The 27,719-nt window shown below is 45.9% G+C and overlaps 1 protein-coding gene across 3 annotated transcripts in view; it reads left to right on the top strand.

Moving 5' to 3' along the window:
* LOC138567882 (calpain-5-like) overlaps nucleotides 1-27,719 on the top strand; it is a 167,027-nt gene that overhangs the window by 121,025 nt on the left and 18,283 nt on the right. For all 3 annotated transcript variants that reach the window (XM_069646379.1, XM_069646377.1, XM_069646378.1), the window contains exons 6-8: nucleotides 17,676-17,869; nucleotides 24,944-25,021; nucleotides 26,392-26,587. In XM_069646379.1, coding sequence (XP_069502480.1) covers nucleotides 17,676-17,869; nucleotides 24,944-25,021; nucleotides 26,392-26,587 — 468 coding nt within the window. The remainder of the gene's footprint in view (nucleotides 1-17,675; nucleotides 17,870-24,943; nucleotides 25,022-26,391; nucleotides 26,588-27,719) is intronic.

The following is a 27,719-nucleotide window of genomic DNA, read 5'->3' as shown; positions in this document are numbered from 1 at the left end:
TTTGTATTTATTTCTAAAACAATTTCACAAGCCAGCTACAAAATATTTGTTCATGAGACAGCGCTTTCTGCGTCATGTTTAATGGAAACCAATGGCAGTGCCAGCCTGTCTCAAAATACTTTAATGGGAAAAGCGGGAAGTCTTTATTAAATGGAAAACCGTGGCGGGAGCAACCCTCTGTAAAATGTATAACGACACTCCATGGTGCATATACTGAAAATTGCCAGCGAGAGCAGCACACTGTAAGTCTCCAGTTAAAAAACAATGTTTAAGCAATACAAAGGGCCTTATCACGTATTGGGCGGTATCCGGATTCCCTCATAACACGGGCTCAAAAGAGGAATAAAGACCGGAAGTCGGTGTTTGCTTGCTTTGAAGCGGTATATAAACATACTTGCTGCCCAGTTAAAAGAAATGAAGGTTCACATTTTTGACGGCAGGGTTTGTGCCTGCTCACAGACTGTTTTCCTTAAGGAAATTACTTCTCACCGTTTTTTAAAAGCAACTTCCACTAAATGGCACTTTCTACTGTAAAGCCTCAAAACACTGTTTTAAGCAAGGATAGCGGAGGTGCATTAATTGGTGCATTATTACACAGCTGTCTCCTTGGATGAATGACTTATCCATAAACATATACTTTAAAGGTCTCTTGCTGGTTCTATGAGAATTTTCATAATGGATAAAGTGAAGCGAATAAAGCAGCTTTCTTGGGGTGGGAAGAAGACATTCATATCCCAGGATGTGTCTAATGCGACAGCGGGCAGAAGAAAAGAACTACTCGCCTTCATACCTGCCCTGGGACAGTTAAATGCAAGATATGGCATCATCCGTCCAGCTATTCTCAAAGTTACCCTTCATGGGCATACTTCCACCTTTCAAAATCCAATTGATCTAAGGGTTGAAATGGATACTTCAAGACCACCTACTTGAAAATGATTACAACATCTAATGGTTTAATACATGAAAATTGCTCTACTACCAACGCCCCCCCCCGCCCACCGGAGTGGGGTGTGTGATGGCCCTTATTTCAATCGGCTGTCCACCCCCATCCCATTGCCTGTCTAACATGGATTGATGTGACTGTTTGCTAATAGCCACATTCCTATCTACAGTTCTTTCATGTTTGGATGCCACAAATATCCTTGTTAACGTTGTTTCTTCTTTTCTTGTTTTCTTTTTGTTCTGTTATACTTATACCCTTATTCAATGAGTTTGTTGCTCGCATATACCTTATTTGTATTCTCTACTGCACATATTGCTCGCTAGATTTGTACCTTAAAGCATTGGCTGTACTTATTATATGCCTTGCATAACTTTTGTTTAAAAAAAAAAAAAAATTCAAACCAAAAATAAAAGATTGAAAAGCAGTGGTCTCAGAGAAGAACCATAGGAGACTGGTTTTACACCAGATTTAAAAGACGGGCATATCACCACCTGTGATCTGTCAGATAGAATAGAAGCAAGCCACTTGAGGGTGCAATCTCTCAAACCTCAACTACGTAGTCTACACAAGGGAATATCGAGGTCCACAGTGTCAAAGGTCACAGATAATCCAATAGGATCAGGAGGCCGGCACCTCCCCGATCAACTGCCCTTCTGAGGTCACCTACAGAAGATAGGACAACTCATTATGTACCCTTGCCGGGTTGAAGGCCATCCTGGGCCATATCCAACCAACACTGGGACTCGGCGTGGAATTGTAATTGTACAGCCAAGACTTCTATGAGTTTGCAGTCATAAGGAAGGAGTGAAATGGGCCTGTAATTAGCGCAGCAGGAGCGGTCCAGGGAGGATTTCTTTAGTAAGGGAGTCACTGGAACCTTTCTTAAAATATCCGGCACTATGCCAGTTTCTAAAGATCTTTTAATAATCTGACACAGATCCTGAGCAATCACTTCCTGAACTGCTTTCAAAACCCTTTCTGGACAGGGTTCATGAATGGCTCCTGAGGGTCTTTGCTTCCCCATAACCTCCAAAAGGTGAGTTTTACTGATCTATACAAATGCTGACAATAAGGCCCCAGCTGTTTGAAGGTCCTTGAGTGCCTCTCGGTCCTCCTGAATCTACTTTATTTTATCCAGGAATAACTCGCCCAGGTCTTCACAGAACTGTTGAAAAGGTATTCGTCTTTTTGATAGCCACTGGCTCACGCAATTCCTTCAGCACTTTCCTGAGATATAATCCGGGTTGCAGAAAATGCGATTGGAGTAATAACTCCTCTTAGCTATCCTAATCTTTCTTTTATAAGAATGGAGCACCTGTTTATAAACTATTTTAAAATGGTCTGCCTTTTTCTGCCACATACTCTCTGCTGCCCTAACTTTCTGTTTCCTTCCCTTAATAAACCGGAGAATCTTACCTTCTTTTTACATTAGTTTTCCTATTCTTTAGTGAGCCTGGAGCCAACTGCTCCACTGCCCTAACGAGTTTGTCTTAAAATGGCCTCAAGTCATCCACTTTTATCTCCCTCAGAGAAAGAGAAATAAACACCTGGACCGCATGGGGGCGGGGGGGCAAATAGCGCCCTACACCTGCAACAAGCCAATGCAATGCAATTCTAGTGCACTTTAACAGCATATGGTGAACAAAATGGAGGTCTTTACTCCAGACCGAAGTGGAGACTGCAAAAAAGAATTCTCGGCTAGCCTAAGAGACGCTAAGACCATAACCCACGACATGCTCAGGTCGGCTATTGGACAGGGAGATACATTGGCAAGAGGCATGTGTTTGGGTCTCGCCATGAAGAAGGTCACTTTTCTGCAGTACAAAACTCCTTCATGAGGTCCAGGAAAGGGTATAGGCTTCTCCCTTTGATGGGTCTACACTTTTTCATTACAAATGCAAGAAGAATTTTACATGGAGAAAATGCAAACACATTGACTGAGAAAAGTTCCTCTGTCATATTCAAGCCAACATCAAAATTATCTTCTTTGGGGGGCCTGGTCAACTGCCCATGAAAATAGCCGCTCGGGCATAACCCTCTTACTCCCCACCGAAATAGGAGGGAGTGCAAGGAGCATCTACCTCATTAAAGTGCTGGAAATAATGGCGAAGTAACATCGGCATGGAGTGAAGAGGCCATAAGCACGGCTGGAGACTATATCAACTGCCAGCGACCCACTCCCGACTGACCAGAAGGAAGAATGGAGAAAATGGCACTTGGTCATTAGGTAGCTCTTACCTGCCTTGGACTGAGATGTGAATGCTGGCTCGGGCGAGCAGAGGAGCAGACCTCGGCTCCAAGGCTGCCCGGCAGACATCGGGGAAGCTGCCGTTGCAGTGCAGCGCTGCGCAAGACAGAAGAACGCAGTTCTGCATTGGGGTATGGAGGGAGAGTGGGTGTAGGAAGACCTGCGAGTGATGGAGATTTGCTGGCAGTATGAAAAGCCCACACGCCATGCAACAAGCGAGGGGCTTGGGCGCTGATGTGGCCAATTCAGTTGCCGAAGCAGGACGACAGGAGACGGGCCCAACGCACCCGGAGCAGCAATGTAAAAGGAAAGAGTCCCTCCTGCGCCAGAAATCTCTTGGACAATAACGTGTGTGGCTCTTATTGTTAAAAGGTGCTTCTGCATGGGCCCAGGGAGAAAAAAAAGTCCTTTCCCTCGGAAACCCTGGGCTACTACTGTCACCTATTACAAGGGGAGCAGCTGCACAAGGGACTTTCACACTAGCCATAATAAATGCACTGAGGAAGCAGGAATTTCAGCAGTGAGGGTATGGCAAGGCCACAGCCTGAGGCAGGTTGAAGGATTGTGTTCTCAATGCTGGGACGCTTCCAAAGAGGTTTGGCATAAAGCTTTGAGTCCAGGTCAGGCGCAGAGCGGATCTCTTTTTGTAAATTCACTGGAAAGGAAGGAGCGAAACTTCGGGAGGAGGGGAAAGGAGACATTAAGAAGGACAGGTGACTTCAGGGGGAGAGGAACTCTGGCACTGAGTGCATCACTTGCCCACCGGAGATGGAAAACCAATCAACGTAGGGGACGGGTGGATTGTCTGAGGCATTGAAATGACCGTTTGCAGCAGGTTGTGAACCTCAATGAGACGGTGGCAAATATGGACACAAGAACAAAGGAGACAAATGGGGAGGTCCTCCAGTGTTAGGGTGGAAATGAGCAAGTTTACAGACAGACTGGAAGAAGTGGAGGAGAGAGTAGGGAGAGTGGAGGAGGTGGCTGACAGTCTTCCTTCTACAGGCTGAAATGTATATATTGCGCTCTGCCAAAAATGAGCTAGAAGGCAGAAGCCGACGATACAACATCCGCTTCTTCAGGTTTCCAGAAAAAGTGGAAGGAACAAATCCATTCACATTTTTAGAGAAGTGGATACCTGCAAATCTAAAACTGAAGTTCGGGAGAACCCTAGAAATACAACGCACACAAAGAGTGCACATACGGAATGGAAGCAATCCGCAAGCGCTGTGACCAATAATGGCGTGTTTCCTGAAATACCTGCATGTCCGTCAGATCCGAGCGAGTCACTAAACACAAAAACCCAATATTGTGGGAAGGCCAGAAAATGTACATCTCGCCGGACTTCTTCAAGGAAACACTGGAAGTCCTAAGGAAGTTTCTCAGCTTGAGGCCGTTAATGAGAAAGTGGGACCTGAGATACACTGCTGTCGCTGGCAAAGATGCTGGACACGAAAGACCAAAAAAACCAGAGTTCAACAACTCGTTTAAGTTGTTGGACTTCCTGCAAGAGCTAGAAGTGCAGGCGATGGATACGTCACAGCATGGGCATGAAGATGGGCACAACAGAGAAGTTTCGCAGCAAGAAGGGAAACCAGGCAGGAGGAGGGGGGACACGCTGGCCAGAACTCAAACGGTACGCTGCAAACTAATAAATGAAAAGCAGCAGATGAGAGAAGGAACCAATGCAGACAGGTTAAGGAAAACCTCAAAGTCTACGCTGAAAACTCAGAATCAAGACTGATTAATGCATGCAGGTGGAACAGGAGGATGCGGAAAACACCTGGAGAAGTTGTGCATAAAAACATAGGCGATATGAGGTCCTAGGCAGACAAGATGGATTATGGATTACCAGACTAGACTGTTGCTAGTCTCAAAGAAGAATCAAACGTAAGGGGTGTAAGGCCTTGCCTATGAACACAAATGCAGGTCATAAGTAAGTGGGGGGGGGGTGGGGTGGAGAGAAGGCGAGGGCCAGAGAAGTGGGATTTGTCGCCATACCTCAAAGACCTGGAGAATGGTAGAAGGACTTCAACCCATTGTTATGCCTCCACAGAAGGGTGGGAGGTGTGGTTTATTCAACTGTAGGGGTAGAGGTTGGAAGCATTAGTTATACTTGTTTTCTGTTGTGAGTTCACAGCTTGTATGTCTTTCCTTTAATACATGGGCTACCAAGGAGGCCGGTGATGGGAAATGCTTCAGTGAGGAAGGGGAGGAGGTAATTCTGAACCAATGGGTGCTAGTCCATGAAGTAGCAAGAAGCATCAATAGCAATACTGGTTAATGATGTGAAGATACTCTTTTTGAAGGTCAAGGCCTGGGGCACTACATTAAAAGTGAAAAATTCTTCCACTATCTCGCCACCAAAAATGCAGACTGTGCTCCTACAGGAGACACATCTAACAAACAAGAAGCGGAGAAACTCTGTAGAGACTGGGTGGGGAAAAGTATATCACAGCAGTTTAGAGAAGGGGAAGAAATGCAGAGTAGCAAACCTTATATGTAAAACACTCTGGGTCAGGGTAACAAAGGTGTGGTCGGATACTGAGGGCAAGTACATTGGGATTAAGATACATTTGTCATGAATCGCAGAATGCGCCCCTTCTGGACTTCCTGGTCCTTATCGCAGTGGGGCTTGCATTCATTGATACTTCCAACATGGACTTCTCGCATGACACGCCTCGCGCCAGCCTTCACGGCGGACGTAGTACGTCCTACAAATAGGCCACGGCCCCGCGCGTCTCAACGCTATCTCAGGTAGTGACTAGACGTGTGCTTCGTAGCTCGGATAACTATTCCTATATCCCAAGTTCCTGGATCCTTATTCCCATTCCTTCCACCTTCTCCTTTCCACCCTGTTCCTGGATTCCACGTACCCCTTTGTGCACGCTTCCTCTTTTCCTGGGCGTCCTGAACCTCCGAGTATCCTGGAACGTTGAACGCACACTGGAGTCAGAAGAGACTTGTGCAGGCTTGTACAAAACCCGATCCGTGCGCAAGAAGAATTTCCCCGCGGAATCCTGCAAGAAGCGGACTCAGGTGAGACGGGGGGGGGAGGGAATTTCGTGACAGTTAGAGACGCCGTACGACCGACAGTGAAACAAATATGGAAAAGGCCATTCAGGATCTCATGCGCGGCATGCAAGAACTAACGACCGAGGAGCAGAATTTAAAAGCGGTGAATGCCGCAATAAAGCAACTTGTTCTGGCTCGCGATTCTGCTACAAAAGAGTGTTCTACTGGGTGGCGTTGCAGACAAGTATGATGGGTCTGCAAAAACCCTTCACGGATTCCTGGACTCCTGCTTGGTTCATTTTACCTTTTAAGCCCTATTATTTTTCAACTCCCAGGGCAAAGGTGGGCTTTATAATCTCGCACCTCGCCGGGAATGCATTGACTTGGGCTACTCCCTTAGTCAATTCTGGAGATGCCCTCCTGGATGATTATGACAGGTTCATACAGGCCCTCAAGACCATGTTTGACCGCCCAGAACAGGTTTATAGTGCTCAGGAACGCCTACTTGACTTTCAGCAAGGATCCCAGGACATGCTAACGTATGTCACAAGATTCAAACAATTGGCCAAGGAAGCGGATTGGTCCTCAGAAGCAAGTTTCACTCTCTTCCGCAGGGGCCTAAACGAGGAAATAAGACGAATTAGCCAGAATGGTTTGTCCAAGCTCATTCCAGGTTCTTATGGATCTAGCCATGCAGACAGACCTTTGTATCCAAGAAAGAAAGGCAGAGAGAAAAAAGACCAAGGTGCCCTTCCAGAAGTGTTCCCTTGAGACTTCATTGAGAACTGATCCTACTCCAGCCCCTGACTGTGATCTGGAACCGATGCAAATAGGGGCCTTCCGTGGACCCATATCCCCACAAGAATGGATGAGGAGGATCCACATGGGCTTGTGCATGTATTGTGCCTCAGATAAACACCTGGTTAGAGACTGTCCTCTAGCCCTTCCACGGCATTCGGGAAACGCCAGCTCCCGATCCTAAATGGAGCAAGGTGCCGGGAGAGAGATGTTTGCTCCACATCTATTCCATCCTTGAACTCTCCTGGACAGAACAAATTAGTGGTTCTACAAGCCTTCTTATCATTATCGAAGAAGGAGACCTACCCCATCCTGGCCTTGGTGGATTGTGGGGCTATGGGAATATTCATTGATCAAGATTTGGTCTTTAAGCACCATATTCCATATGAAGCACGGGGTATAAGGCAATTGATGGAAGACCCCTCACTTCAGGACCCATTTCCTTGCAGACCAAGGAAATGCAACTTTCAATAAACCATCACCAGGAATTGATGACATTTGATATCATCAAGTCAGCCCACTACCCCATGGTACTAGGCATGCCCTGGTTGCAGAAGCACAATCCATACATCAATTGGACAGCAGGTTCTTTGTTTCTTGGTTCAGAGTTTTGCCTGTCACATTGTCTATCCCCGGATCCCTCCTTGATACCATCTGAAAACACTCCAACAGATCAACAAGGCCCACTTATGGTTTCGAATGTCGTACAGGTTCCTAAAGCCTAGCAGGGCTACGCTGATGTATTTTCAACTGCTATAGTCCAGACCCAACCCCCTCACAGGCCTGAAGAATGCGCAATTGATACAGAACCTTTGGCAGTGATTCCCTTTGGGAGGATGTTCATTCTCCCTGAACCAGAAAAGAAGGCCCTTAGAGAATACTTGGACAGCAATCTGGAAAATGGCACCATAAAACCATCTAAATCTCCAGCTGGAGCCTCATTGTTTTTCGTTCCCAAAAAAGACACCAAAGAACTTAGACCTTGTCTTGATTATCGTGGATTGAATCAATGCACCCTCAAGGATCGCTACCCCTTGCCTTTAATCTCGGATATCTTGGAAGCGGCGAGAGGCGCTGTAATCTTCACTAAGTTGGAAATCAGGGGTGCTAACCATCTGATCCGTATCAGGGAAGAAGACGAGTGGAAGACGGCCTTTAGAACACCCTTTGGTCACTTTGAATACTTGGTTATGGCCTTCGGGCTCGCAAATGCCCCCGCAGTTTTCCAGCGCTTCATGGATAGGGTGTTTTCTGACATGCTGTTTCTCTTTGTCATCGTTTACCTGGACGATATCTTGATATATTCCAAGGACTCTCAAAAAACACGAAGAGCTTGTGAAGGCATTTCTACGACGACTATGTGATCATAAACTCCTAGCTAAACCTGAGAAATGCCTTTTTCATGTCACTTCTGTTCATTATCTAGGATTCGTCCTTAGGCCAGAAGGAATAGGAATGGACCATTCAAAGGTAAAAGCCATACTATCTTGGCCTGCCCCCACTTCTGTGAAACAAATTCAATCCTTTCTGGGGCTTGCGAATTTCTATCGGAAATTCATACCATCTTTTTCTGAGAGTTCAACCGATTATCACCTTATTGAAGAAAGATACGCCCTTCCTCTGGACTTCAGCCCAAGATCAAGCATTTCAATGATTGAAGACGGAATTTACACAAGCTCCTATCCTTGCTCAACCCGATATTAATCGACCATTCCTAGTGGAGACGGATGCCTCTAACTACGCCATAGCAGTTTTAAAGCAGGAACTCGAAGATAAATTAGAACACCCTATTGCTTATCTCTCACGAACCCTGACATCTAGTGAGAACCATTACTCTGTCTTAGAAAAGGAACTGTTGGCGATCCGCCAAGCCTTCACTGAATGGCGACATCTACTTCTGGGTGCTAAACATCCTGTCCAGGTCCGTACGGACCATCGAAAACTTCAAGTGCTGCAATCTATGGAATGTAGAAATAGCTGACAAGCCCGTGGGGCCTTTTTCTTCGCCCAGTACCAGTTCGACATCCATCATGTTCCCGGATCACAGAACATAATCGCAGATGCCCCATCTCGGCGTCCTGACTATGAAACTCCTGAAGATCGGGCTTACCCAAGAATGTTTCCCCACACAATTTTTGTAGTCCAAGCAGTCAGTCTCTTGGAAGAGATTAGAACGCATACCCGGTCTTCTGAAATCTGGAAAGAATTCACAGGAAAGAACTGATGTAAACTTAATTCTAGAGATGGATATTTGTTCAAGTCCAAGGCCCTGGTCATTCCCACACAGAGACTACATCTAACGATTATTAACCTCTGTCATGACACTCTACATTCCGGACATCGTGGTGTCACCAATACCCTTCATCTCATACAGAGACAATCCTGGTGGTCCAGGATGAAAACTGACATCCAACGCTACATTCAAGCCTGCAACCAAAACAAACATGACAATAAGAAACCGGCAGTTCTCCTACTGCAACCTACACTACCCTCTAGACCCTGGGAGTGCATAGCTACAGACTTTATTGTGGAATTACCTCCGTCTAGGGACTATACAATGATCATGGTTACCCTAGATTTGTTTACTCACCTGGCCCATTTCACACCATTGCACAAATTGCCATCCTCCTCAGAACTCGCTGGCATTTTCCTGGAGCATATATTTCGTCTTCATGGGCTCCCTTCCAAGATCATATCTGATAGAGGTCCTCAATACATCTCTCAATTTGGAAACATCTCTGTCGAATTCTAGGAATACAACATGCTCTCTCATCAGGTTATCACCCACAGACGAACGGAGCTACGGAGCGTGTAAACCAGACCCTGGAACAGTACCTTTGTTGTTTCGCTACCAAGGTGCAAGATGACTGGTCGCTCCTTAAACCTGTGGCTGAATTTGCTTACAACAATTCTGATCATTCGGCACTCAAGACCAGTCCTTTTTATTGCAGCCAAGGTTTCCACCCTTCAGTCCTACCTTCCATTCTACCACAACCCACACCTGTACCAACAGTTGATTCCTGGATTGAAACTCTCATCAATGTTAACAAGGATGCCAAAGAACATTTACAAAAGGCCAGGACTCGCGTTCAACATTTCGCGGACACCAAACGAAGACAAGGTCCTTCTTATGCCATCGGTGATCAGGTCTGGTTGTCTTCGAAACTACTGCCTCGCCATTTACGACCAAACAAACTAGCCCCCCGTTACTATGGTCCTTTTTCCATAAAGGAGATCATAAACCCAGTATCCTTCCGGTTCAAATTACCTGATTCCTGGAAGATTCATCCAGTTTTCCACACTTCCTTACTGAAACCTTACGTCCAATCTTCCTGGAAATCCTGCAGTCCCAATCATGTGCTAGTGGACAACCAACTGGAATATGAGGTATCAAGAATATGCGATTCCAGGTATAGACGGGGACAACTTCAATATCTGGTCGAGTGGAAAGGATACCGTCCAAGTGAAAGAACCTGGGAACCAATATCAAATCTGAATACCCCTCGACTACTTAGAAGATATCATCTCATACACCCGGGCAAACCTGGTGGAACAGGTTTTCGGAGGAGGCATGCTGTCATGAATCACAGAATGCACCCCTTCTGGACTTCCTGGTCCTTATCGCAGCGGGGCTTGCATTCATTGATACTTCCAACATGGCTGTCTCGCGTGACATGCCTAGTGCCAGCCTTCACGGCGGACGTAGTACGTCTTACAAATAGGCCACGCCCCCGCGCAGTAGTGACTAGATGTGTGCTTCGTAGCTTGGCTAACTATTCCTCTATCCTAAGTTCCTGGATCCTTATTCCCATTCCTTCCACCTTCTCCATTCCACCCTGTTCGTGGATTCCACCTACCCCTTTGTGCATGCTTCCTCTTTTCCTGGACGTCCTGAACCTCTGAGTATCCTGGAAAGCTGAACGCACGCTGGAGTCAGAAGAGACTCGTGCGGGCTTGTACAAAACTCGATCCGTGCGCAAGAAGAATTTCCCCGCGGAATCCTGCAAGAAGCGGACTCAGGTGAGACGGGGGAATTTCATGACAGCATTTGGGGGACATAAAGATCGTTGTGGGCTCGATGTACTCGCCGACAGCATCTAAAAAGTATTTTCTCTTGGAACTACACAAAGTATGTTGGAAATGAGCAGGCACTAGATATTACAGGTGTCGGTGGCAGATGATCGGGCCCAGATTGGGACTTCATCTTGCTGGACCGTTCTGCCTCATTTGACACCATGGACTACTGCATCCTGTGGGAGAGGCTGTCCTCTGCTGATATCTCTGGCTGGGTTCGGGACTGTTTTGTGTCTTTTTCTCTCTGAACGCTGTTGGCTTTGTTCACTCCCTCCTTTCACATCTGTGGCTAAACCTCTTACATGCAATGTTCCCTAGGGTTCGGCCCTTTCCCTGTTTCTTTTCAATCTATCTTGGTCCGGCTTGATATTTGTGTACCGGCTACTGTGGAATGTTGTCGCTCCTGCCCTGCTGCTGTCTATGACTGGGTGGGTAGGAACTGGCTCTGCTTGAATGGTGACAAAACTGAGGTGCTTATAGTCGGGGCTACCCCCGAGTCCTCCGGGTGGTCCACAGCTTTCGGGCCTGTGAAACTTGGTCCTTTACCTCGGTCTTCGTTCGTAATCAAGGACTTGCGCGTGAAGTTTTCGACCGCATTGTCCATGCAGGAGCAGGTTAGTGCTGTTTGCCAGTCTGTCCATTTTAAATTACAAACCCTCCGTAAGGTACTGTCCTATCTACCTTTAGCCCTCTGGTGGTCTCACTTGACTACTGTAATGCTCTGTTTTTGGCTCAACCGGCTTTTCTTCTCCAAGATTTGCAGGCGGTTCAGACCTCTGTGGACAGGCTCGCCTTAGGGGCTGCTCATCGGTGTCGGCCTCTCGAGTTCTGAACACCCTGCATTGGCTTCTCTCTACTCACTTTAAGTTAGGAGGATAGATGCATGCTCAGTGGCCCATACCTCGTGAGGGAAATCAAAGACATTATCAAGGAGATGTGCGCCAATAAAGTGTCTGGGGAGGATGGACTTCCTATAGAGTTCTAAAAATTTGGAGTGGACAAGATAGCAATTCTTTAACGTAGCAGATAAAGAAGACGGGGCTATGTCCAGAGTTTAACAGGGCTCTAATGACAGTTCTACCAAAACCTAAAACAGGTCCTCACGAATTGTGGTAGCTATCGCCCATTTCCTTGATAAACGCAAATGTTAAAATCATTGCTAAAGTGATGGCAGCAAGATTGTACAACGTCATAACGAAGCTGGTGCATAAAACGCTGGTAGGGTATAGGCGCTCTGCTAGAGGGAACGTGCGAGTCTCAGCTGCTAGTCCCCGGGGATTGCTCTGCCGGGTGGCCATCGTCTTTGGATCCAGACCCTGGGGGTGGACCAGTGTGGGAGGATCACCTGGGTGGGGGGTCCTAGGGGAGTCGGGGTGAGACAGCCAATGGTGAGACGCTGTATATTCCCCCCTCCTTTTCTGTTAATCTAACCCATCCTATTTTGTAGGATTTTCCAAAGTCCTAACTCTGCCACCCCCTTTTTTCACAGACACTGGGCCGAGGAAGAGGGTGACTGCGAGTAACCAGACTAACTCATATCGTACTGGACATGTCCCATTAATCGGATCAGGCAAAGCCAGGCACTTTACATTAAGTGCATACACCTGATACCAGTTAGCTCTCCTCACACGAATAAAAGGCAGCAACTAAAGACACACTGTGAGCAAGGCGGAACACCATTACCAGCAGAACTTTCAGGATGAAGGGACACCTAGTGGAGCAGAGCAACGGACCAAGGGATGAGGTTGTTGCCTCCGACAGACAGCGAGAGACGCACAGAGAAGGCCAGATCCCACAACTAAAGATTGCATTATGTTTCAAGGACACCAGCAACCCTCCCAGGTGAACGGCAGAGTTGAGGAGGTGAGGTAAGCCTGTGGCACTAACCTGGACTCGTGAATTGGAAAAGACAAGGCAAGAAAGAAGCACACACTGAGTGAGTTGGCAAGATACCTGAGAGACCAGTGCGTGTTAAAGCAAATGAAGTAGCAACATTATATCACAAGTGGATGAGACGTGAAGAAAGACAAACCTGTGGGTGAACTTTGAAATAAAAGGCAGCTGTGAGATCAGCGATGCTAAGTAACAAAGTGGTCTAGCGAAAGGAATTGGCCCATTCGAAAGTCTCTGTGAAAGGTACATTGTTTGAAGCTATAAAGCAGACTAACAGCAACTGTAATTTGTAACAAGGGTAAACGTGAACTTTGTGGCCCTGCACTGGTCTGTAAAGTGAGCCACGCACATTCGAAGGTCTTCGACATCCGAAAGGTGTCTGAGCCCGATTGAGGGAGACCCGAAGTACAATGAACTTGGGAAGAGAGCACCCATCAAGTTTGTGTTGAACTGTGACGCAAGAGGTCTGAGCCCAACAGAGGGGGACCTACATGATTTTTGTGCTGTAAGGTCGGAGCCCGGCAGAGGGGGGGACCTCTGTGAACATTACATTGAAATATAACTTTGAAAGTCAAGAAAGAGACTTTAACATGGAGAGCCAGGTGGGCCTCAGTCCATGATTTGGGACTTTTTAGAGTATCGTAGACCGACCCAGAGTGTCATAGCCACTAGTCAGAGCCAGCCTTACTCTGTGTGGTTTAACGTGGAGGAGGAGAGCTGGTTTGAACACTGATTCTTCCCTTTGCATACATCTCTCCTTTTTTATACGTTTTGTACAAGAGATGGGGCAGGCATTAGGTTTTGTTAGCATAGACCATTTTGAGTTGATGCTCTCCACTAGGACTGTTTTATTTATCATTTGATGGTCGAGACTACTCCCATCTTAATTATAGGGCAACATAGGAGTTTCTCTGACCCCCCACCCCACAACATTTTCAATAAAGGTTTTACAAATTGTATCCATTGTGTCGGTGTCATACTTGTGAGACCATGCCTGCCCCACAGTACCCTTTGGCAGGAGAGAGAGGGTCATCCTGGGGAAGCGCTTTCAATGGACGCGGAGAAAGCATTTGACAGGGTTGAATGGAGGTACCCATTTTGAACACTTGAGAGATTTTGTCTCTCTGAAAATCACATACGGAAGGTACAATTCTTATATTTACGTCCCAGTGCCAGGATGCACAAGGAGGGGAGAGCTATATCTCAGAACCATTCCAGATCAACAGAGGGACCAGGCAGGGTTTCATCTCTCACCATTGTTATTCACACTCGCGTTAGAACCCCTAACCGTGGCAATTGGGAAAATGTAGTAGGGATCCAGACACCAGTGGGACAGGTGAGGGCCCTGTTATACGCAGACAACCTAATACTAACTCTAGCTAATCCTAATCCCTACATGTATGAGCTAGTGAGGGTTATAAAGAATTTATCTGCCTTCTCAGGATATAAGATAAATTGGGACAAGTGTGAGGTGATGCCATTAAATGGGAACAGGACACAACGAAGCATAGAAGGCCAGAAAGGTGGGTGGGTAACAAGAGGCTTGAAATACTTGGGGAATACGTTTAAATTAGGGCCTGGTTAATATGATTATGGACAACACAAAAAAAGGTTTGGAACACCAAAATCATCCAATCTTAAGAATCATGAAAAAGGCCTGGGACAAAGCACACTCATTGATCAAGAAAGACAGTCCCTGGCAACTAGAAGCCCCAATATGGAACAACAAGATAGTGACGATAGTAGAGGTCAGTATAAGATGGGCAGGATGGGAGAATAGGGGGATACTGCACATCAAAGATGTATTGTTTGGTCAGAAACCACTTCATTATAATGACCCTGAGGCCAGACATCACTTGGGTCCACTGGAGGTTTGGAAATGTATGCAGCTTACGCATTGTATCATTACGGTGCACAAATACTGCAAATCAGTCCTCAAAAGCTTTCGTTAGTAAGAGCTATCAGGCGCTGGGTGGGGGGAAAGCACTCACTGATGGGGAGCATCTATACCACACTACGGGATTCTCTGTATCTGGAAGATACCAGAAAAGGTGTGCTGGAGAGATGGGAGAGACTGTTAGGTACACAGCTGATGGTCAATTGTCTACTCTGATGAATCCCGGGGTATCATCACTGCTCCCAGGGGAGGGGTAGCCCCTTTTCATGATGCCAGGGTGGTGCGACCGCTACCCGATAGTCCCCCAGTTAGCGGATCTCATGGGAGGGGAAAACCCTCATGGGATTGGTGACAATGGCCCTGGGAAAACGCAGTATTCATCCCACCCTTTGGTGTCCATACCTTCCTTAACCCCAAGTCCCTCTGGTCCCCCACAACACTTTTTGTAACGGTTCAGCAGAGGACACCCTTAAAAGGATGAGGCGAGGAAGAGGGGGACTCATCCAAACCTGATTCAAAAGATCACTGCAAAGAGGAAGGAAAAGCAAGGCGGTGAGGCCTACTGCGGCACCAACACACGTGGTGCAGCTGCCCAAAGGCAGTATTGATGGTAAGAGGAGCTGAGAATGAGACGCTGATCCCGTACCGAAGAGCCAGAGAACTGGAGACCGGGATGCGGACTGCCAGAGGTGTTCGTGAGGCAGACCTGATCGGTGGCAGAGACACGGAAGCCAGAGCAGCGGAGCGAGACCAGGAACAGTGAGGCAGACAGCTGAAGGCAAGAGAGAGTGAGAGACGCTGCAGCTGCAGAGCTGTGGAGAGAAGAGCACTGGATAGGAATGAAGAAGCGTCGCTCCAACTCCCGAGGAGGCCAGAGGCCTCCACAGAGTTTCCAAAGGTAGCGAAAGGGCCGGGCTGGTGAGGCGGGCATTAAGGGAGCTAAAGAAGCTAATGATAATATCCCGAAGAGCACAATGGGGTGAAAGGGACTGTATAATACAAACTTGGCAAACTTTATGAAAACACTCTGAAGATTACACGGGGATGAAAAAGGAACCATACACATAGATGCAAATGTTCTAAGCCCAGTAAGAACATCCCGAAAGAGCACAAGTGGGTGAGAAAGAGAACTTTCAATACATTGTGAACTGTCTGAAGCAGACAAACACATCTCAAGGGACACAAGATAATAGAAACCAAGCCATATAGTCAGATAAGAATATTGGAAGTACACTTGGTTGGGTCAGTCCCTGGCAGGAGAGTACATCAGGTCTGTCCAAGTGGACACTAGTTAACGAAGGGATCCTGCCAAGCCAAAGGAACAGGGTCTGTGACCCAGATGAAAGTGGGGGAAAAATCCAACAGTGGAGTACATAAGGGTTGATTACCCATATCTACGGCAGAAGAATTATAACCGGTGGGCTGGAGCCCAAAACATGAATATCAAGGGAAGTGAAACTTGTGAAAGTTAAGTCTGGCAGCTGAGTAAACCAGGCTTGATAGTCAATTGTAGAAGTTTATGGTGAGGTCTGGAAGGTTAGTGAAGCAGACCTGACAAGAGACTGGGAAAGAACATCTTTGTCCTACAAACTGAAACATTTCCCCAAAGGATCTTTGAATAAAGTTGTTTTTGCAAAGGAACCAAGAACTCGGGAGAGGTTCCCCCCCCCCGGTAAACCGGGTTACATTTAAGTTGACTGAACTTGTGAACTGTGAACACTTGAACTTTATATATTGTTAGACACAGAAAGGTGGACATGTTTATGTTGACGGACATCCTGAAAGAGTCCATCGTATTCTTTTTGTTGAGGCAGGGCAACCCCTCTTAGTGGTTAGGGAGAGTTAGGACTTTCCCCAACTCCCCTTTACTTTGAATAAAAAGCTTGTAAACCATACAAATGCCACCAGTGCGTCATTGTCCTTCTCCTGCACTCTTACACTATCGTGAGTAACTTTATCTTATTTAGCAGATACCTCTAGTGGTAGTATGGCATTGGGACGTAGGCTGCTTTGAAGTGAGCCTGTGGGAAAGCAGAATTTGGGCCCAAACCACACACAACTCCATGGATTTCACAACTAGATTCAATCTTTTTTCATTTTCTGCCCCTTTAGTTTAACTAGAAAATTCTCACAGTATCTTAGGAGTCTGCAGCCTGAGTCCATTAAAGATGACTACTGAGTTCTTCTCCAGCCTTTACCTCCTTCCTCTGTACAAACGCAGAAGGCACCTTGAGTTTCCTGCTTCCTCAGCACTCCCATCTTCTGAGCTCCGACAGTGCAGTAACACAGTAGCGACTAGTCGACGTCCGAGTAATAGCTGTTTGTGCATGGAAAAAGAGTAGGGGTTAGTTTGTGGTTTCTATGTAGCATGATGGCAGTAGTAAACACCTAATCACTGCAGACCAGTGTGGTTATTACATACGGTAGCGATAAATACTGCATGCTGTTTTCTGTAGAGATAGTAACCTATTGTAATACCAACTCATAATGATGCCCCTCAGTGGGGCTGGCTCATCTTCCCTCCCTTCCTTCCCAGGTTAATAAATGAGCCTCATAAACTTTAGTAAATATATAATCTGTCAGGGTTTAAGCACCATACAATCAAAGTTGTGACTTGCAACATCCCCTCCTCTTAGCAGTGGCAATTGGTGGGTACCGGAGAGGAGGGAGTTTTTGCATACATGGGGCTAGCATTTGGGGGATTCCTTTGCCCTTCAGAAGGGAGGAGGGAGGCTGACTGTGGCAGTGACAGGTTGGGTCCCACATATGCTCACTGACACCCTCTCTTCCTCTTGTGTCTCTGCCAGCCTTCCCCAGGGGAGGAGATGGAACTGCAGATGCCGTGCGGCCTAGTGAAGGGCCATGCCTATGGCGTGACGGACATTAAGCCGGTGCACTTGGGCACAGGCCTACTCTCCTTCTTCAAGACCAAGAAGCTGTACATGATCCGCATGCGCAACCCCTGGGGCTCCACAGAATGGTGTGGGCCCTGGAGTGATGGGTAAGGCTGGCCCAGAATTTTTCTATATGGACTTGCTGACCACAAAGTGATTTTGTATCTGTAGGATGTTGAACCATGCCCTTATACGTATGCTAGTGTTTTACATTGCATTCGCTGTTAATAAAACACCAATCTTTGCTCACTATCTGAATACCATTGTCTGCAGGAAAGTGCTGTTTTTCCACCATCTTCTATGACGTGGAAGTCTAGCTCCAGTACCCCGCTGGAGAGGATATCTATTCATTCTCAAAACCTCCTTAGAGAAAGTTCTTGTGTACCAACAAGGATCTCTTCAATGTGATATCCAAGAAAAGGTGTTCACATTTTTCTACACATGGAAAACATCCACACATTGTGATGAATCGGATGGTGTCATCACTCATTTCCTAGTGGTGACCTCTCCCCATGTGGCCAGAGGACGGCAGCCGCTGCCTGACCCTGACCCTTGGGGTGGCTGTATGAGGCAGGATCACATGGGGGGGAGACAGCCTGCGGGAGAGTATCATGGCATCATCAGACAAAACATGGTATCCCACTTCTTCTTTTGAGGATACCCCACCCATGCCCAATGCCTTAATGGCTTATTGTCATACCTCCCCTCATCCACCTAGGAAGGGTACTGAAAACATTTTCACGAGATCTGTATGCAAGCTATCAAAATCTGACTTGCCTTTTAAGACTTGTGAAAACACCTTCTCAGACTCTACCTACAAGTCATCCAGAGCTGACTTGCCTTTAAAGATCACTGAGAACACTTACCCAGACTTGACATGCAAGTTGTCAAGAATGGACATTTCCATAAATACAAGAATACTGTGACAAAGAAGATGAGCCGAGTAATGCAGATCAATGAAGGCCAAGAGCACAAGCTGTGCTCTACGGCGGGGAAAAATAAACAGGAAAAGCAGCTCACTGAAGTGTGCTGCTGGTGGGAGAACGCTGCTCCTCTAGGTATAGAGACTGTGGCGCTGGAGAGTGTTCCGTGCAATCGAACCATCTTGAGGACAAGAAAAAGGAAAACTGCCCTCAAGCGAGAACACGCTTCGGGATTGCCAGAAGCCGATGGAAGGCTTATGGTTGTTTGCAGGTGTTGGAAGGCCACCTTCACCTTACCGAAGCCAAAACGATGCAGCAGGAACCACCAGAGGCAGAGAAGCTGAGAAGCAGAAGCAGTGAGAAGGAAGGAAATGCTTAACAACTGCCACTGGCTTGCCGTGAAAGAAACTGAATACGCCAGCAAGAGTCAGTGAGTAAACCCACCAGAAATGGGGACACTATGGCATATTGGCAGCCATGCCAAACCCGAATAATTGTAAATGAAGCGCACGGAAAAGAAGGAACAAGTGAGCATTGCTTTCAAATGGAGATCAGAACAAACGTAAGAGACTTGCAAGTATGCGAGTGTATGCAACAGACATATAACAGAAGCTCTGGCAAGATAGTTTGCCAGGCAGATACAATAAAACATAAAGCAAATCTAAGAGACTATCAAGTTTGGAAGTGTGCGCAGAGCCCACATGAGAAAAGCCCTGGTAGGAGAGTATACCAGGCAGTTGCAAGTGTGTGCATATAAGAAAAGCCCAGGTAGGAGAGTATACCAGGCAGTTGCAAGTGTGTGCATATAAGAAAAGCCCTGGTAGGAGAGTATATCAGGCAGTTGCAAGTGAGTTCATGTGAGAAGGTTCTGGCAGGAAAACATACAAGGTATGGTCAAGTTGAACTGTGTGTAAAATATATTATGTCAAGAAGACTTGGTAAGAGCACATCAGGACTAGGAAATGGCTATGGAAATATATTAAAGAAGGGAGATAGCCTGGCAGGAGGTATCCTGACATGATAAAGACTAAGATCCAAGTTGTTTTGTGTGCCAGTTGTGTTGTCGATCAAGGGAAACTCCAGGAACTGATATTCTTGAATATAGAACAGAGTGAACAGAAATCCAGGGCAAGAGAACCACCCTCTAGAACAAGGAACTCTATCCTTCTGGAACTTTTGTGTGGAGTTGCACATTTTCCTTTTTGAACATTTATACACTACTAAAGGCCAAAGACATTTTCCCTTTTCACTTTAGAGATGATTTTTAGAATGTGAGGGCCAGAATAATACTTTGGACACCAGAGGTGTTGCTTTGGACATCCTGACCATTGACTTAGTTTTGGTTTTAAGTAGGGAAACCCCTCCAGTGCAGGTACAGAGATGAATTTCCCAACTCCCTTTTATTTTAATAAAGGTCTTTGACCATAACTAATAATCCCCTCTATCTGCATTTCATTCCTGGCTCCTCACAACATGGAAACATATACACAAGGGAACCTTCTAAATATTTAAAACATTTTATGCATGAATACCCTCCACACATAGAAACCTACTACATAATTAAACCTATGCAAAAAACAGTTTACATGGGTATGGGTGTTGTTGCATACATGGTCTCCTACATGGTTTCCATGCCTAGCAGGTTTCCATGTATTGAAGTCTAACATTATTTTGTCTCTCTGCAGCAAAGGGTAGTTGCGCTCTCTCTGATATTCAAGGAAGTGTAGTTAGTTTGGGAGGTGGATGTAAAAGTGTTGTCTTTCGGATGTGTCGCAAGCCAGCCAGCAGGCATCCTGACAGCACACCAGCTTCTTTCTATCTCTGTACAGCCAAGGATCATCCCACCAAGCATTTCCTTCTTTTCTATGGGTCCATATTAGTTTGCATTCATAAGGATTTTTTCGTCTGACCAAATCCTGAATCCGGTATCGCAGCACTTTACAAAGCTATAAACATGGGTTGCATAGTCAACATTACAATGTACATGTGAGGTGCTCACATGGGGCATCCTGGTCATTACAAGTCTGTGGAGGAGTATTTTCTAGGGCTGTAGCCCTAGGAGAGGCTGACTACGTAACGATAAGGTTGAAGAAGCCCATCCTCTGTACTATGTCACACTGTTCACCTTCTTAAGCCCCGGGGCCAGCACTTTGCAAGATGGGTATTTTCGACACCCAAGATGTGACAGGCCGTACTGTGGTCATAGCGTGGAGAATTGGTGATGGTTCCCAGTGGTGGCGGAACAGATATGGATAGTGTTGGTAAAACCTGATTCAATAAGTGGGTGGTGCTTATAGAGATCTTCTTGTGGGGGTTCCTGGTTTATTTCTCACAGAAGGGGTTCTATTTCACTCTGATTGTAGTAGGTGGTATACCTGATTAACTGATTAATTTTTTTTTTTTGTTTTCTATATTTATGTACAACATTTTATGACATTTGGAGGATCATTTTCTCTTGGCTATAGGTTCTGTAAACTCTCTTTTGCTTTTTAGCCAGATTTGTGGAGTGGTACTGTTGGATGGATTTGTTGGTGAGGTGGGGTAAGGTAAGGAGATTGTGACTTCTGGAGCGAGTCCTTGATGAACCATTCAGATATTCATTTTGATAATATTTGTTTGCCCCCTTCAATTCTATGCCAGTATTTAAAGCCTTTACAGACAAGTCAACATTAAATTCAGCAGGCCTGTGGGAAGATCCTTGGGTAGTCATGCAACTTCAAGAACTTGGACAGTGCTTCAGAATAATGAGGCATACATTTGTGGACTTAAATAGGCAGATTTTCTAGTTCACTGATTTCAATTGTGACTGTTTTGAAATAGGGATGTGACTTGATGTAAGGAGTTAATATAGACGAAAGCCAAGAATTGGGCTCGACCGACAATGGAGTTGTGACCATTTTGCAGTTGAATTTTGGATATGTTCGTTTTCTTTTAAGAATGGCCTATGAGCAGGTTGTCTCTCTTTATTTAACTCAATTTCAGTAACTTCATTGTCCTCTAAATGGCTGATACTGTTCTATTTCTTTTCTGTACTAGGTCACCTGACAAGTTGGACACATTTTGTAATAGTCCATTTAATTTTGCACTTGTCCTTCATTGAATATTATAGAAGACACATGTCAGATGATAGATTGAAACAAAAGTGATGATTAATGTGCATGTTCAGCCTTTCCCTTGATCACTGTTTTGAAAATGGCAGGGATCTATCAAATCGGGATATGCGTTTACACGAAACACAGGCTCCATTATCAAGAATCTCTTGGATTTAGTATTTATGCGCGGTACCACAAACGAGTGGCAGGACGAGATCAGAAACAAGCAAGATCACATGATTGTCATGACTGTACCTCTGGAACACCAATTGGCACCCACTGTCAACCATTTGGGACCCATTCATCACCAAACAGAACATAAACCTCCATAGACAATACCTATTCAGATTTTTGTCTTTACTTTTCGTTTGCAAGACTTTAGTACTTTCGTATTTAATTTCACAAACTCCACGTCCCATAACACATCTTGTTGCAGTTTCCATTACCTGGTTACTCCTATGCAGCAGTCTTAGAACTACAATATCCAGAAGCCATAGAGATAAGTGATGCTTTCACTTTCCCAGGACCAGAGAGGGTAAAGGCAGATTACCTTGAGGTGTGGTGCTCCAGGTGCTGCTAATGAGCCTGCTTCAGCACAGGGGAGGTCAGTATTTAGACAGCTCCCTGCATGAGCACAGGGATCTTGCATTGAGTTTGCAGCCAGCCCCTTGTGCTTTGATCTTTGGGTTGCTGCTGTGTCCTGTTGTTGTTTCCTGAACCTGCTCCCGTACCAGTTCCCTGTGCTCCCTGCCCTGCAGTCCTGCTACTCTAACTGCACTTCCCTGCCATCTGCCCTGCTACCCTCTGCTTCCTGCCCTGCTCCCCTGCTTGCAGTCCTCTGATCCATGTCTGCAGCCTCTTGCTCTCTACCACCAATACTCTTGATACCTTGTTCTGTGCCCATAGTCTGTTACCAGTCTGTAGCTTTCTAGATTCCAGTCCTGAGTTTTCTTTATCTGTCAGCAGTCCTGCCAGAGGCGTAGACAGGGTAGGGCCTGAGTGGGCAAGGCCCACCCCAAATCTGTAAATACCTACTCAGCAGTGTGGGCATTTGCAGATGTTTGTGTCACTGCAGTGGGCCCAACTACATTGGTTTCAAGACCCACTTGTTAGACAATCCTGGCTGCGCCTCTGAGTCCTGCCATTGTTATTCCAGTCCAGAGTTAGTTCCTTCTATTCCTGCTTACTAGTCTGCAGTTCAGTCTTTGTTATACTAGCGCAGAGTTTCGGTCTTAAGTTTTCTGGTTCCTAGTCTATAGTTTAGTCTTTAGTTTCCAGCCTGCAGTTCGAATCTCCTGTACACTTGTGCTCATATTCTTTTTTTCTTGCTCGTTCTCTGTCCTGTTCTTGCTCTGGATATTTCTGTTATGGTTCTTGTCCTCACTTATGCTTGTGTAATTCCTTGGTACAGAGTGTGTGGCTGCTTAGACCCCATTGGGATCACAGCAACCTCTGCCCCTTTCCTTTGTCGTGTTTCAATATTGTATCTCATGACATATAGTTAAGTGTGCTGGTTCCTGTTTCTCTGGCTCGGCTTCCAACACAGTACACAGTTCAAGACCGTGGATCGAAGCCCGTCTGGCCTTCCACGTTTAAAGTTCCTTTCTCTGACTTTCAAAATAATGTTTCAACCAAAACGTTCATAATGGTTCCCCTCTGCCAGGCTCAGACCTCTCACAATACAGTTCACACAAAGTTGCAAGGGGGCTCCCTTCACCAAGCTTAATGTACTTTGGATCTCCCGCAATCGTGCACGGACCACTTTTGGATGTCGTAGTCTATTGAATGTGCATGGCTTTCATTACAGACCACCGCAGGACCACTTCAACTCAACGTTCACTTTTTACTTTCACTCTTGCTGTTTGTTCGCCCTTTAGCTTCAAACAATGCACCTTTCACTGAGACTTTTTTAAATGGGCTTCTTCCTTTCACCGGACCACTTTATTACTTAGTATCTCTAAACTTGAAGGTATATTTTACTTTAAAGTTTATTTACGGGTCTGCCTTTGTTTGTGTCTCATCCACACACATACAGCCTTCACTTGTGATATGATGTTGCTACTTAATTCACTTTAACGCACACCAGTCTCTCAGGTTGCTTGCCAGCTGTGTGCGCTTCTTTCATGTTTTGCGTTTTCTGATTTTTGAGTCAAGATTAGTACCAAACACTTGACCTTGCCTTCCCAACTCTGCCTTTCACCCGCGAGGGTCGCTGGTGTCCTTGAAACACAATGCAATCATCACTTGTGGGATCTGGCCTTCTCCACATGTCTTTCGTGGTCTGTCAGATGCAATGACTTCCAGCAGGGAAGCCCTGGGGATTTCGGCCTGCTGCTCTCGTCCCTTGGTCCATTGCTCTGCTCCAGTAGGTGTGCCTTTTTCCCAGCAGTTGCGCTTGTTCTCATATTCCGCCTTGTTCAGAGTGTGTCTTTAGGTGTTGCCTTTTATTCGTGTGAGGAGAGCTAATTGGTATCAGGTGTATGCCCTTAGGGTAAAGTGTCTGACTTTGCCTGACCCGATTAATGGGACATGTCCAGTACGATTTGTGAGAGTTAGTCTGGTTAGTCTTAATCGCCCTCTTCCTCGGCCCAGTGTTTGTGTAAAAAAGGGGGTGGGGGAGTGGGCCTTCAGAAAATCCTCCAAAATAGGATGGGGTAGATGAACAAAAAAGGGGGGGAATACCACATCTTACCATTGGCTATCTCACCCCCACCCCACCGAAGACCACTCACCCAGATGACCCTCCCACATTGGTCCACCAGAGTCTGGATCCAAAGGCGATGGCTGTGCACTGGAGGGGGAAGTGGGGATGGGGGAGGGGGGTGGGGGGAGGGGGAGGAAGGGCGGGAGATATATATATATTCTCCTGCCACTAGCAGGTGAGACACCTTCTGGTGTCTCACAGTATGGTCTTCCTAACATTAGATTGTGTAAAGCTCTCATGAGGTCACTGCAAAAGCCAGAACTGTTTGGAAAACCTTGCAGATCCCACTGATATGCTATGCGCTTTTGTAAAATGTGGAGATTTTTAATTGTCTCGTTACACAACCCAGATGCACGTTGGAGTGATTTGAAACTGTAACAGTGTGAGGGTCACACGAGAATTTAGGGCTGTGTCCCAAGATCTTGTCAAGGAGCTACTAACACCTGTTCACATATCCCACAGATCAGACGAATGGAAGCAGGTGGGCAGAGGAGAGCGAGAAAAGATGGGCGTTACTGTGCGAGATGATGGAGAGTTTTGGTAAAAGCTCTGCTGGAGGTGATGGTGGAGATCCTAATCATTAATTGCAAATTGTGAAATAAGGGTGGTCTTGTGCATGCTTTTATTATGTTTCACTGCAAAAATGATTTCTTTATGATCGAAAGATAAAGAAGACAGTTTTGTTATTGCCGGGATTGTGCAGGAGTCATGCTGGTGCCATGGTTTGCTGGTGCCAGGGTTTTCTCTCTGAGGTTTGAAAATACACCATGGCTCACAAATGCATCTATGAAGAAGCTCTGCCTTATCTCAATGACTGGATCATTCAGAAAATACCTAGTTGCACCCGAAGATCCAGTGCCAGCCTCTCTTGACACTCGCCGTTACAAAAGTAAAAGGGCAGGAGGCTCCAGGTTTGCAGTTTCCACTCCCACCCTCTGGAACTCTCTACCTTCTTCCATTAGAAAAGAACAATCCTACAACAAATTTAAAAAAAAATAGCCAAAACTTGGCTTTTTGATAAATACGACTAACTTCTGTTTTTGCAATTATTGTTGCACTGTATGACTACTCACCGATTCAGTTACTGTCTGTAACAAATGCTGTGATACCCCTGGGTTTGGGCATTACATAAATGCCATGAATAAATGAATACATAAAAAGAAATGGCTAGTGAGAATGTTGTTGTGCTCCAATAATTTTGCTCTTTTAATACTGTTCAGGATTTATAGCTGTGGTGATGCCATGAACATTACAAAATATTAGCTGTGGTTCTTTGATGGTATTGGTGTTGACAGCTGTGAAGTCCAATGTTTATTCTGGCACTGTATGTTTGGTGAAACAATGTCTAAAATAAGTGTTTTAATTTTGGTACAATAGTTGTCATTGTTTCATGCTTGTGGCTGTTCCATGGTGATGTTGGCATAATATCTGTGTTGATTTGATGGCTAGCATAGTGTCACTGTGTGGTGTTCTAGTGGTTAAATTAGGTGTATAGCCGCAGTGATGGAAAAAAGATATGGCTCTTTGGTGGTTGAGGTGGGGTCAAGGGTGTAGTGAATCAGTGGTTGCCATGGTCTGATGGTTTCGCTGTGACTGTGAATGGCAGCTTCAGATGGTTTTTGGCCTTGGTGGTAAGTTTACCAACCTCCTCAATTGTATAGTGTCTGCCAATAGATTAGATGGTTAGACACTGGGGCAGGAGTCAGCAATATTCAGAGTCCTGCGATCGATGAGTCATTTTGACATTGGAACGGTGCAGTGCTCCATGGTAGTCTAGGAGACCGGGATGGCCGAGCCATGAATGATGGATACTAAGTTCTTCCAGATTTTGTATCTCTTGACAACTGTCCCCTTTACCTGCACAGAGCATGGCCAGTATCTTGTTTCATTATTTTCCCCTCCTCAAACAGGATGAGTTTTGATGACTTCTGCCAGTACTTCACTGATCTAGTCGTTTGCCGGAGGATTAACACCACTGTACTGAGCGTCCACAAGACCTGGGTAGAGGCCATGCTCTTTGGAGAGTGGATCCACAATGAGAATCCTCTGAAGAACCGGAGCGGGGGCTGCAGCAACAACAAGGCAACATTCCTACAGAACCCTCAGGTGTGAATTCAGATTGCATGGGCTGGGGGTTCTTTCCCTTTCATTGCTCAGCTGCAAGCATTCCAGGGCCTTCAATGGTAAGTGTTACCTACTGGTTGTGAAACATGTTGATGGTAATCCTTGATCTCCTTGGCAGGAGAAGGACTTTTCCTCCCCGTCTTCTTGGTGGAGAGGGTAGGCGCATGATCGGTTTACTAGATCTGGGGCAGTCGGGGGATATGCTTTTTTGCTCATTGTTATGATATGCTAGGTTATTTATAACGCGCTTAATACCCAGAGGTTTCTAAGCGTGGACCCAGGGATTGAACCTGTGTTGCCCCATGTTGTCTTGCTTCCAAGGCGAGCATGTTGCCGCTGAGCTATCCTCCCGGGACTTGGCACTCATGCTGTGAGAACTATTGTTTTTCTCCGGGTAGAGGTTCTTAAGGTATGTGTACATGTAGACATGCAGATTGCTGCCCCAATCGTCATGCCAGTTCTGGATAGATGCCTTCTTTTTACATATATAGGTCTAGGAAACTGTATGAGCATTGCTATCCATTCTTTTAAAAGTTAAAATGATGTGAAGCTGGCCATTCTCATCCACAGAATGCTACATATTTAGGTTGTATTTAATGTGGTGGCAAGGGAGGTAGAAAGGCTCTCAAGTGAGACATGCAACACATACATTGGCCGGTTACCTTTTTGGCAAAGCCATATTTGTAACAATTTACCATAAATTGGCACTTAAGTAAATAGTTGCACAAAGGTCTTTCTCATTAGTGCTTCCACATCAAAGCCTGACCTATACCCAGATGGCACTGGGGGATCGGGATCTGTTCTGCCTGCAGCTTTGTGCACTTTTCGCTGATTCTTGGAAAATGTTTATCGTCCTGGACATCTTCTAGTTCCCCTTCAGCCTTGTAGCTTTATCATGTGACAAAATGATGAGCTTCAGTGCTTCACAAAATCCTTACATAAACCTTATAATCACATCTCAGACACACCTGTGCTGGACATTGAACAGACTTGGGACATGTTTGGATGATGCTCGTGGGTGATCAAGTGATTCCAGAACTAGAAAAATGGGAAAGACAATCATCCAGAGTAACATCAGTACAAATAAAGGAAAACTATCTGTGAGAATCGGTGC

Source organism: Ambystoma mexicanum, chromosome 1p (genome assembly GCF_040938575.1).
Source record: "Ambystoma mexicanum isolate Mex_15411 chromosome 1p, UKY_AmexF1_1, whole genome shotgun sequence".
Lineage (NCBI taxonomy): Eukaryota > Metazoa > Chordata > Amphibia > Caudata > Ambystomatidae > Ambystoma > Ambystoma mexicanum.
This window is presented reverse-complemented; position numbering and strand designations above follow the sequence as displayed.